The 13,292-nt window shown below is 37.2% G+C and overlaps 1 protein-coding gene across 29 annotated transcripts in view; it reads left to right on the top strand.

The window, feature by feature from the left end:
- PDE4D (phosphodiesterase 4D) overlaps window positions 1-13,292 on the top strand; it is a 1,438,885-nt gene that overhangs the window by 1,321,232 nt on the left and 104,361 nt on the right. For 2 of the 29 annotated variants that reach the window (XM_049097807.1, XM_025448328.3), the window contains one exon: window positions 6,690-6,896. The exons of the other annotated variants lie outside the window; for them this stretch is intronic. In XM_049097807.1, coding sequence (XP_048953764.1) covers window positions 6,690-6,790 — 101 coding nt within the window. In that variant the 3' untranslated portion in view covers window positions 6,791-6,896. Of the gene's footprint in view, window positions 1-6,689; window positions 6,897-13,292 lie in introns of those variants that run through there. 29 annotated transcript variants of the gene reach the window in all.

Below are 13,292 nucleotides of genomic sequence, written 5' to 3'. Positions count from 1 at the left end.
TTGTGTGTGTGCTTCAAAAGCCACCACCATAAAAGACCTCAAGTTCACTCATGAAATTCAAGCACCAGTTTTTGCCTCTGAGTGTGGAACAGTTCTGCTACCCTACAAACTAGAGCTCGTAATGTCACATTATAAGGCATCTCTCTCTTTTTCTTGGTAATTTAGTGGCCATATAAACCTATATGTGACTTGTGGTGAATATGGTGATTCTCACTTTATAACCAAAGAGGGTGGATTTTACAGTTTGTGAGCAGTCATGACCGTAAAGCCTGAAGTATGAGTCACAGGGTCTTACCCAGGTAGCAAGATGTGTTACTGTTCAGTTGGTTAGCTGAATATCCTGAGCTAACCTCGTTGAAGTTTGCTTTGTCCATAAAAACCTGGATCTTTACTGATAGATCAAGGGTCTGAATTTTGCTTCTGGTTCTTGGCTGATTCTATAGTTTGGGGAAAATGTCTCAATCATTTTGCTCTGGGTTTCTCTGTAAACAAGGGATTGCACCTTGTTTACTGGAAGGTAAACTGGAAGTGTTAAATATCCTCAACAGATTTGTTCTTTTGGTAACCAATATGATTAAAGCTACTAAGTGAATCTTAGTTTTATTAGGTGACAACTGCCCAGACAAAAGACTGCTTTCTCAACCTCCCTTAGAGATACGGGTACCAATGAAATGTAGCAGAGGGAGCTCCTGCCTGGAGCTCCCTTTCACCCTTGCCAATCTTCCTATAGCATGGACTTGTGAATGTTCATGTGATGGCTGGAGCATCAGTGGCCATCCAGCAACCTGCGTGGCCTTGACAATGAAAGGCATGTGTGTAGGATGGTGGAGCAGAAAGATGATAGGAGCCCAGTTTCTCTGGTGAAAACGGTGTCATCATTCCAGCCTTGGCCTATCCCTGAATTCTCTTCACATGAAACAAAAGGGGTACCTGGGTGGCTCAGTCAATTAAGTGGCCAACTCTTGGTTTCAGCCCAGGTCAGGACTTAACGGATGGTGAGATAGAGCCCCACGATACCCCACCCCCCAGGTCAGCAAGGAGTCTGCTTGAAGATTTTTCTCCTTCTGCCCCTCCCCCCCAACCTGTATTCACTGGCACCTGCACTCTCAATCTCAAAATCTTTAAGAAAAATGAAACAAAAAGAAATCACTCTTACCCCACTACTGGCTGCCTAATTCAATTTCTAACTAATATATTAGTATCACATTTATCTTTACATAATTTTCCATCACTAGGTTCTTTTTTTTTAAAGATTTTTATTTATTTATTCATGAGAGACACACAGAGAGAGGCGAGAGGCAGAGACATAGGCAGAGGGAGAAGCAGCCTCCCTGCGGGGAGCCTGATGTGGGACTCGATCCCAGGACCCCAGCCAGGATCACGCCCTGAGACAAAGGCAGATGCTCAACCATTGAGCCACCCAGGCATCCCCCATCACTAGGTTCTGTCTTTACAGTATTGGAGGCAATGGCTTACGAACTTGGGGGTTCGTAAGCCATTTGTTGATTTGTTGGTTTGTTGATGCACTTCGAGGTTCAACATAACTCACCAAATTTCTAAAATTATTAAAATTATGAAAACCAGCCACAATATGTGAGCAATTGCTGATGTTTGATCGAAATTGAGAAGAGGAAAATCGAGAGAAGTTTATTAATCTAGGAAACCACGGAATTTTTAAAATACTGGAAGTTGTTGGGGTTGGAGGAGCTAAAAGCACGTTTGATCTCAGTCTGTAGCAAGTTCACATTTTATAGTGGGATGGAAACCTCTATTTCTCAGTACACCTGTGCTTTGATCTCCTTGTCTGTGATTGCAATGTGATTATGAGGATTACTGGGTCATTCTCAGCCAAAGCTGTTTTTGTGATTTAATTTTCTGGGAGAGGAAAGGGGATCATTAAAGGATATCATTAAAAGGAGAGCCACGAGGCTTGTAATTGACCTTCCTTGAAAGTAGTCCCATCTGGAAGATTTTATCGGTAAACATTTATCAGTGTATTTGGCTTTTAAGCAGGTTCCCTTGTCTTTAAGCAAACAGGCAGAGGCTAAAAAGGAACCACATGAGTGCCCATGGGTGGCTTTTTGTGCATGTTCAATGGGAAGAAAAATTATATTTCAGGAAAAAAGTTCTAAGATAATTACGTGATTGTTTTTTCAGCTTTGCTTCAGTGATTTTCTTTTTCAGACTGTCATTTTCAGGTTATGATGTTCTTCAGTGATTCTGCTCTGTTGTGACTTGCTTGCATGTTGTATGTTTGGAGTGGAACTGGCAGGAGAGATGGGATATTTGTGAAATCCAGAGATCAGGGGCTTCAAAAATCTCTTAGGGCTCTGTGGGTGTGTTGAGCCCAGCACTAGTCTGAAACTTCATATTGTACTTTTCTAAAGTGCAGCAACTATTTTTAGGAAGACAAACGTTGTTGTGGTTTCAATAAAAGTACTAACATGACGCATTACCAGTCAAAATACATAACTCAAGCGGTCTTATAAAGTTGTGTTTTTTGGCTGTCAGAAGAACTGCTTCATTTTTCACATATCTGAATGTTTTCCTGTTTGGTTGGTTTTGCTTGCTGACTTATATGTGTCAGTTATCAAAGTGCTTGTCATGTGCCCATTCCTATTTATCTTCAGAAAAAGAAAATTCCTTTTTTAAAAAATCTGTTCTTAAGTTTTACCTTGTTTTTTACCTAATTATTTCTTCAGATTGACAAGCAATTTTGTTTCTTCCATTCCCTTGAGAGTATTCCTCAATTTAAAGGGCACAATTGGACCTTGAGGAGTAGAATACTGAAGGGTATCACCCTTAAGCGGTTGTTACACACTCATTTTTACACTCAGCAGAATGTCCTCCTGGATGCATTTCACCTACAAATAGCATGAGTGGAGTCATACCCCCACTTAACATGGTTCCCTGAGGTTTTAAGTAGACTATGGGTATCATTGCTTCAGGATTTTTTATGAGGATTTACTCTCTCAATTTTGGGCTTTATTCTCAATTTCCATACACATAGGCACAGCCCCAATGTCAGAATCCTAGAGCTAAACCATTCCAGGTTTTATGTTCAACAGAAAAAAGAGCATCCCTCTCTAGTAGTTCCCCTATAATTAACAGAGGTAGATCCTACCCTGAGCTGACCACAGTGGTCCCATCTTAACAGCAAAGAGTTTCCCCAAAGGTTTTCGAAAGAAAGGAGAACTGGGGGCACCTGGGTGGCTCAGTGGTTGAGCATCTGCCTTTGGCTCAGGTCGCGATCTCAGGATCCTGGGATCGAGTCCCACATCAGGCACCTCACAGGCAGCCTGCTTCCCCCTCTGCCTGTGACTTTGCCTCTGTCTCTGTGTCTTTAATAAATAAATAAATCTTAAAAAAAAAAAAAAAAAAAAAAAGGAAAGGAGTACTGAATGCTGGGTGTCCATAACAACCATCTCTACTGTTCAGTAGAGATGCAGTCCTAGCTCTTGATGAGATGGCAACTTCTCGTGTCCATCAGCTCATGATGGATCAATCAGAGTTAACCAGTGGATTCAGAAGTCTAAACACAAATTGCGTTTCATTAATTATTGAACTAACTGTCATGTGGGCTCACTTTTATTCACAACTTAGTTTCTCCTCCTGACTTTCTCCAGTGCTTCTCATTCTTCAGTTTCCTCCTCAGGGGCCCCTGTCACTAAGTCTTATCTCCATCTCCATCGGGAAGGAAAACACTAGATTTTTTTCCCCCTTGGTTTCCTCCACAATAACTACCACAGGGCCTGGTGCATCGGACACAGTTAAGTAATATTTGTGAAATGAATAAAGAACAGTTGAGGGAAATAGGAAGCAATCTACCCTTGTTAGGAATGAGTAGAGAAGCCCAGGAATAGCCTGTTTAACAGCTTAGTGTGAATTCTCCTTCAGTGTCAGCTGCTGAAAACTCTTCTTATTTTAAGGAGGAATCTTATTAATAATGATTTCAGACTTATTAATCTATTACCATCAGTCCTAGCCAATTATAAAATTATCTTGGGGAGTTAGAAGGAGAAAAACTCGGAATGTATTAAACAGTTCAGCATATCGTTTAAGTAGTGAAGAAAATGCGAAAATGCTGTGTTCATTTTTTTTTTTTTTTTTTTTCTGGTAGAGCAATGCCTGGAGAACTCAGGAGCAGGCTTGAAGTTGTATCAGGAAAAAGCGGTCACCCAAGTCTAATAACTAATCAGGTGGCCAGAAATAATGAGAGGGGGCAATAGAAATGTTCAAAGAAAGCTTTCTTGGCAGGCATAGCTATTTAATTATCTTATTTCTAGAAGAACTATAGCTCCACTGTTACCTAAGTTTATCCTTTAGCCATTTAATATAGTAATATCGCCAATGTAAGAGAAGGAATCAATTACTGTGATAAACTGGATCCTTTGTAAAAGAATACTAAAATACCAAGAAGGATTTTGAGGTTTTGTCTTAGTTTATCTTGTTGTTGTTGCTCCATTCTTTTTAGGTAGGAAATTAGTATCTAAAAATACCACCCTATGGGATTGTTCATAAAATGATTCCATGGTAATTTAAAAAGCATAAAAATTAAAAATACTTTTCTACTTTGTCATACAAGGTGGTTGAATGCTGTGTCATTAAGTCAAGGCAAAAAGTCCTTCTTAGTTATTTTTTTAATAACTCACAAGATTTAGTGCCAATATACAAAGTCTAAGCAAAACTGACTTCGCAATTAGTATTTGGCCTTCATTTCTCACTGCATATTGTCTACTGACCCATCTATTCAGAAGTATCAGCTGTACAAAAAGAAAATATGCTTTTTCCAAAGCACAAAGGCTGGCACACTTTATAAATTTGCTCCTTGATACCCTGACTTGATACCCTGACTCTGTGGTATTGGCAAAGAAGCAATATTTGTCATAGGGTATTTAGGGTCTTTGGGTAGTGCTAAGGGTGCTCCTTTTTCTTTTTCTAACATTGAGTTTCAAAGTTGAGGATAAACCTCACTTGGGAGGTCTCCTTTGCAGGAACCTACTCTATGCTACATAGACTCCACCAACTGCATTTAAGCCCTCAGTCATCTCAGGCATGGATTAATTAATTTCAGTTGAATTCTAGATTATGAATGTTTTTTCTCATATTTTGTAGGCATCATTCCATTGTTTTCTAACATGGATGAACATCCTGATATCTGTTCGAAACCTATTTTTCTTGGCAGACGTTCTCCTCCTCACCAGTGTTTCTACATTTCATTGTCGATTGTCCTGGTTTGGGGCTTCATCTATTGTCCTAGATCTTTTCATGCTAAACATATGGATCCTTTAATTCTGGAATTTTTGCTTTTTTTTAAAAAAAGAAGATGTTTATTTATTTATTTGACAGAGATAAAGAGCTCACAAGCAAGGGGGAGAGGAAGGCAGATGCAGAGGGAGAAACAGACTCCTTACCAAGTAGGGAACCCCAATGTGGGGCTCGATCCCAGGCCCCTGGGAACATGACCTAAGCTGAAAGCAGACACTTCATGAACTGAACCACTCGGGTGTCCCCAAAATTTTTGCTTTTATTAGTTCCTTGGTAATTTTACTTTCTCCATTTGCTCTGTTCTCTCTTCCTGGGATTCCTGATCATTGAGTGTTGGTTCTCCTAGATCAGATCCCTTAATATCCTCACTTCTCCCCTCCCCATTTTTTTACTTCTATGGTGTTTTGTTCTGCCTTCTGGAAGATTTCTTCAAATTTGTCTTCCAACCTTTTTGTTAAAATTTTATTTTGCCCCCCCTTTTTTTTACATTTCAATACTCTCTTGTTTTTTTGGTGATTCCTTTTTAATAGTATCTATTCTTACTTCAAGAATGCATTGTCTTTCTGATGGCACAAATGATAGTCCTTCAGAGGTTTTCCATTGTCTCTCTGTTTCCTATGGATTTCTTTACTCAATTGATGTGATATACTTATTTTAGTCTCTTCATTCTGGAGAATTTCCTTGAGACTGTCCATTCTTATTTAAAAATGACACACATGGGGCACCTGGGTAGCTCAGTAGATTAAGCATCCAACTCCTGACTTTGGTTTAGGTCATGACCTTGGGGTCCTGGGATAGAGCCCCACACTGAGGCTCAACACTCAGGGGGCACTCTGCTTCTGCCTGTCCCCCTGCCCCTCCCTCTGCTCATGTTCTTTTTCTTTCTCTCTCTCTCTCTCTCTCTCAAATAAATGAATGAAATCTTTTAAAAAATAAATATAAGTGACACATGCGTAGAGAGGTAATATGACTTGTCTAAGTAAATAGTAGAGCTGGGATTTAAATCCAGATCTGACTACAGAGATTATCTTCTCAACTGCCCAATTACCTTGCCTTCTATAAATTGTTTAAATAGGGGTTTTAAATGAAAGTGTATATAACAAAAAAATATCCGTGTATTATTTGGAAGGCTTTTCTTTTTTTTTTTTTTTTTTTTTACCAAAATTGTTAATTGGTCTATTTAATAATGACTTAGAAATATAAAATGACTTGAAAGTAGTAAGAGGTCTTTCTTCAGATAAAGAGATGCTATCATCATTATATAAACCTATAGACAATTCATTTTACTTTCTCCATTTGCTCTCTTCTCTCTTCCTGGGACTCCTGATCATTGAGTGTTGTATCTCCTAGATCAGATATCTTAATAAACCAGTTTGTAAAATAAACATACTCTTTATAACTTTGTTTTAAATTCTATGCAGGGAGACGGAAGTTGTGTCTATACAACACCAAACATCTGGAAGAAAAGAATTCCCAGCCAAAGCTTGTTAAAAAGAGATTCATAGGCAAAGTATGCTTTTGAATTATGAAAACAAATCCATGTCCAACATCTTGAAGAACTCTCACATGTATGTTTATGTTTCAAACATGGCTTAGAGATCATTAAGATTAAAATTCAATTAAGTGTGCTCTGTTGTCTTTGCCATCAATTTCAATTAAACCAGACTCACTTGGCAGTTTTGAAGAGAAAGTCTTCAGTTCTTTTCCCTGCTAACAGTTTGCAGTTTGGACTCTGTGTTCTTCCCCAGTAAGTATATGTTATTTAAGGAGACTTTTCATATTAAATCTCTGAGTTATCCACCAGGTGATCTTCATCAGCACTTACATAGTTGATTTAGGGGTAGAGGTTTCCAAATCTTTTTTTTTTTTTTTTAATCTCTTTAGGTTTTGTGAGATTTTTGGAAACTTCCAGGAAGCCACAAGTGTTTTGACTTTTGGGTTTTGTTTTTAGGGGGCTTTCTTTTTTCCAGTAGACTGTTTTAGAGAAAATTTAATTTGACAGCAGAATTGAGCAGAAGGTGGAGATTTCTCATATGCTCCCAACCCCAATATATGCACAACTTCCCCAAGTTTCAACATTCCCGACCAGATCGATGTTTTTTGTTTTTTTTTTTTACAATTGACAAACCTACATTGACATATCATTATCACCCAAAATCTTTACTTTATATTGGGTCTTACTCTTGGTTTGGAGAAACGCATAATGCAAGTATCAACCATTATAATAGACAGTATTTTCATTGCCGTAAAAATCCTGTGCTCCACAGAGAATTTATTAATTTATTTATTTATTATCCTTCTCTCTTCTCTTTTCACCCCCTAGCAACCACTAATCTCTTTACTGTCTCCAAAGTTTTGCCTCTTCCAGAATGACATATAACTGGAATCATACAGTATGTAGCCTTTTCAGATTGGCTTCTTTCATTTAGTAATATTCATTTTATGTTCCTCTATGTTTGATAGCTCACTCATTTCTTTTTAGTGATGAATGATATTCTATTGCCTGGATATACCACAGTTTGTTTATCCATTCACTACTGAAGGACAGCTTAGTGCTTCCAAGTTTTGGCAATTATGGACAAGGCTACTATAAACATGGATTTGTGGGTTTCTTCCTGGATATAAATTTTCACCTCTTTTGGGCAAATTTCTAGTCCAATGGATGGATTGTTTTTAATCTAGTTGCTTATTATTGTTCAGTTATAAGATTTTTTTGTGTATTTTGAATAACAGTCCAGTATTTTCCCCCAGTCTGTGGATTGTCTTCTCATTTTTGTAGCATTGTCTTTTACAGAACAGAAATTTTCAATTTTAATGAAGTCTAGCTTTTCATTTATCTCATGGATTATGCATTTGGTATTATATCTGAAAACTCATGACCAAACTTAAAGTCATCTAGATTTTCAGCTATGTTATTATAATCTAGGATTTTTGTAGTTTTGTATTTTACACTTAGATCTCTGATTCATTTTGAGTTAATTTTTGTGACAAGTGTAATGTCTGTGTCTAGATCCTTTTTTTTTTTTTTTTTGTATGTGGATGTCCGGTTGTTCTAGCACCATTTGTCAAAAATATCTTTTTTTCCATTTTATTGCCTTTGCTTCTTTGTGAAAGATCAGTACATTTGAGTACGTTTATATGGGTCTGTTTTGGGGCCCTATGTTCTATTCCATTGATTAATTTGTCTCCTCTTTCTCTAATACCACACTGCCTTGATTACTATAGCTTAATAGTATCTTTGTAAAATTTTAAGTTGTAAAATACAATAAACATTTAGAAAAGTACATAGAACATAAATGTTAAATTTAACATAGTTCTAAGTAAATACCTATTTGAATCATCCTTCAAAAGCACTCTTTTTTTTCCCAATTCTTCTTCTCTAGAGAGATAACCATCATCCTACCCTTTCTTTCTCTTTCTGCTTTTCTTTGTGATACGGTTTACCATCTGTGTGTCCTTCTCAAAACAAGAGTTCAGCTTAGTCTGTTTTTGTATCCTATGTAAATGGACCAATCTCATGGATACTTTTATGTTTTCCTCCTTTTACACAATATCATACTTATACAATACATTAGTGTTGCATGTAAGTGAGGATTATACATTTTCACGACTATATAGTGTTTTGTTGTATAAAGGAACTATAATTTATTTGTCCAGTCTTCTCTTGTTATGAAGTTGAGTGCTTCCTACATTGGGAATATTATGAATAAGGATATTAAGAGCATTCATATACATGTATCTTGGTGCAAATAGCATGCATTTCCATAGGGGAATATACCAAAGAATGGAATCCTGGGTCATGTACATCTTTAACTTTACTAGATGGAAGTGTTTGGTGAAGTGTATGAAAATAGTCTGAGAATTCCTGTCACTCTACATCTTAGAAGAACGTATTATTATCAGACTCTCCAGTTTTGTTTTGTTTTGTTTTGTTTACAAATATGGAGATTCTATAATGGATCATCGACTTTCCCTGAGTAGTAATAAGGGTGAGCACTGTTTCATATGTTTAGTAGGTATTTGAATTTTTTTGCTTGTGATTGTACTTCTTCATGAAAAGTATTTCTAAAAGGAATTTTTAAGTACCTTTTAGGGCACCAAAGGCCACATAAGTTAAAATATTTGCTGCAACCTGTCAGTGAGAAAGGATAATACTCTGGAGCACTCAGTGAAGGACCCTTTTGATAATCTGTAGAGTATAGAGTACAAATACTAGTTTGGATTCAGCACTGTTGTTATTGATGTTGCTTTCTCTCCTGTCACTCTTTGCAGCCTTACCCAATGTTTTTATAATTTGGGACTGCCTTTAAGGTATCTTTTTTTCCTTCTTGTTGTGCTCATGCATAAGAGAGTTAACAGCAGTGCTTCTCAAGCTAGTACGTCTGTGTATGTTTTATCTTGTAAAGAGTTCAAATAATTTTACAGACACTGTCTTACCATTTCAGTCTTGGAGAGGAGGCGAGTGCATCAACATGCTTTTTATTACTGGAGGAGACACATCTCCCCAGAGAAAGGTGGCCACTTCTTTATTGACCTGGAACCAAATGAGCACAAAATTTAGACTTTCTAACTCCGAGGCTAATGCCAAGTGCACTAGACATGGTGTTAACTGTTACTATGCATAAAACATGAGACGTGTTCGTCCCCTGATTGCTAATACCAACAGCCAGAGCATAAATTTTTTTGGAAAGATATGATCAAACTGCTTTTTACAGATGGTTCTGATAATTTTTAACAATCTGACTGTATTTTAAAAATAATTTTACTCCTTCCTGAGACCTTTCAACTCTGCTTATCTTATAAATAATTGTTAATGCTCTGAAACTAATTAAGAAAATAATTTATACTACTCTCTAAAAGCCAAGCTTCATACCTTGTTGCTTTCTACTCTCCTGTTCTCTAATCCCTCCCTCTTAGGTTTAGCAATAAAATGTACAGCTTAACATAGTAGGAGTCTGAACATTCAGTGCTGGTGTCTCACCTTGTCTCTGCCCTTACAAAGACTTTCTGGAAGACTCTCTTCCAGGCTCGTAAACACAATTTTAATGTAAAAAAAAATCTTGAATTTATAACACTTTTCAGTTTAGAAAAGACTATGTAAAGTTTTTTTCTCCTCACAGGGGGTAAAGGGTGCAAAGACAATGAAATTCAGAAGATAAAATGAAATGACATCCTTAAATTCACTCTGCTATTGTATTGTGAGTTCAAGACTTGAAGCCTGGCTTTGTAACAACCAGTCCAGTACTCCTTTTATAGGAAGCATAAATCAATTGTAAAAAGTGAAGATTGCCTGTGTTTGAATTCTAGCTCCACGTAACGTAGCCAAGTTACCTTGGGCAAGTTACTGAGGCTGTCTATGCTTCAGTTTCCCTAGCAATGAAACAGGTATAAGAGTTGTTGTAAAGCTTCAGTGTATTAATATATGTAAGAATGCTTAAAAGTGAGCCTATCCAATATAAATTCTCAATAAACATTAGCTCTGTTATCTTCCCTTGTTATCTAGAAAAAATGAGAGAGCCACCAGAACTGAAAGTAATTTTTTGTACTTATCATACTAGATCATTTTGTTTTCTTCATCTGTAAATATAGAAATAAATAAATATAGTCAAACTAATATATAATGTTGACTAAAATTCAATAGAAATTGGTCTATTTATCTTGATGAAATCAGTATCACCCTCAGAGATTGGCTAATGACCTGGAATCATATGCAACATTCTGTTTTTTTCCTGGACTCATAATTCCACCTGCCAGCCCACTTAGCACATGTATGTCAGAAAAGCCTATAAATTGCCACAATTACTTTGAAGTATAGCACTTGGGGTTTCCACATAGCAGGCTCCTCTGGTAGAACTATGCATTAGTAGGCTTCTCCTACAGGCAAAATAAGTCTATTCCCCAAATACACATACACTTCTACAATGGTCTAAAACTGTTAGGGACAGAGATATATTATGATGAGTCCCTGCTATTCTTTTGAAGAAAAGACTAATACAACTAAATGATTGGGGCGGGGGGGGGGGGTGGTAAGAGATGATACAGTACAATAATAAAGTGCTCTGCAGGGGCCAGGGCTGTGTCTTATTCAGCATTATGTTCTCCAAAACTAACAGATAAGGAACTAGTGAATGAATAAATGAATGAATGAGTTAATCACAATAAAAAAGGAAGATAAATATAGATGGAAGATCATTGATCCATTTAACAAAATGTATTAAGTGCCTCATAATTGTAGTAGGCTGGGAGACTGGAAAGTGGTATAAGTCCCAAATTTCAAGGACCCAACAGCCAAGAGCATTAAACAGAAACATAAATGGTCAATTACATCACGGCATGCCATAGGTGCACAGATACCATTTCAAGAGTGAAAAAGAAAAAAGAAGAAAATCAGAGATTCTCCCAGAGATGAAAATCCCTGAGTTTAGGCTTTGAGGATAAGAAACTAGCTAGACCAGAAACGATGTATTGTGGTTAGGTGTCAATAATCTAAGCAAATACTGCAGTGTGAAAGGCACCAGCAAGCCCCAAACAGGTTGCAGTATGTCGCACAATGGGTAATGGGGAAGGGTAAGAGGGATGATTCAAGAGAAACAACCTATCATGAATTGCCAAGTCTTGAAAATCATGCTAAGGAGCGTGGATATTTTTTTTCTTTAAGCATTCGGGTGATTTTATTCAAAGGGAGAAATATCAGCCTAAAATTTTTTCTTAAGATTTTATTCATTCATTTGACAGAGAGAGAGCCAAGCAGGGGGAGTAGCAGGCAGAGGGAGAGAGAGAAACAGACTCCCTGATGCCGGGATTGAGCCCTTCTACCTGAGTAGAAGACAGACACTTTACTGACTGAGCCACCCAGGTGCCTATCAGCCTAAAATTTTATCATGAAAACATTTGGCCCACTTTAGCATTGTATGCCAAAAGGAGTCTTTGTAATATATTTTTTTAATTTTGTGTTTTCATTTTTTAAAAAGATTTTATTTATTTATTCATGAGAGAGACACACAGAAAAGCAGAGACATAGGCAAAGGGAGAAGCAGGCTCCCTGCGAGGAGCCGGATACAGGACTTGATCCCAGGACTCTGGGATCACGCCCTGAGCCAAAGGCAGATGCTCAACCACTGAGCTACCCAGGTGCCCCTTTGTTTTCATTTTTAATGTATTTTTAATTTTAATTCCAGTATCAGTAAGATACAATACAGTACAGTATAGTGATTCAACAATTCTGTACATTACTCAGTGCTCATCATGACAAGAGAACTCTTAATCCCCATCAACTACATCCCCCCAACTACCTGCCCTCTGGTCACCATCAATTTATACTCTATAGTTAAGAATCTGTTTCTTGGTTGGTTTCTGTTTTGTTTCTTAAATTCTACATATGAGTGGAATGATATCGTATTTGTCTTTATCTGACTGACTTACTTAATTTAGTGTCATATTCTCTAGATTCATCCATGTTGTTATAAATTGCAAGATTTCCTTCTTTATATGACCGGGTAATATCTCATTGTATATATGTGCCACATCTTTTTATCCATTCATCTACCAATGGACACTTTCATAATTTGGCTGTTGTCCATGATGCCACAATAAACATAGGGCTGTATATCTCTTTTACAAATTAGTATTGTTGTAATTTGGGGGTAAGAACCTAGTATAGAACTACTGGACCATATGGTACTTCTATTTTTAATTTTTTGTGGAAACTCCATATTGTCTTCCACAGTGGCTGCACCAGTCTGCATTTCCACCAACAGTGTGCAAGGGTTCCTTTGTCTCCACACCCTTGCCAAAACTTGTTGTTTCTTGTGTTGTTGATTTTAACCATTTTGACAGGTATGAGGTGACATCTCATTGTGGTTTGCTAATGATGAGTGATGTTGAGCATCTTTTCATGTGTGTTTTGGCCATCTGTCTGTCTTCTTTGGAGAGAGGTCTGTTTATATCTCCCGCCCACTTTTAATTGCATTTTTTTTTGCGTTTTTTGCTTTTTTGTGTGTATGGAGATGTATAATTTCTTTATA

This window comes from Canis lupus, chromosome 2 (assembly GCF_003254725.2).
Source record: "Canis lupus dingo isolate Sandy chromosome 2, ASM325472v2, whole genome shotgun sequence".
Taxonomy (NCBI): domain Eukaryota; kingdom Metazoa; phylum Chordata; class Mammalia; order Carnivora; family Canidae; genus Canis; species Canis lupus.
The sequence above is the reverse complement of the archived record's forward strand: the minus strand, read 5'-3'. Positions and strand labels throughout refer to the sequence as shown.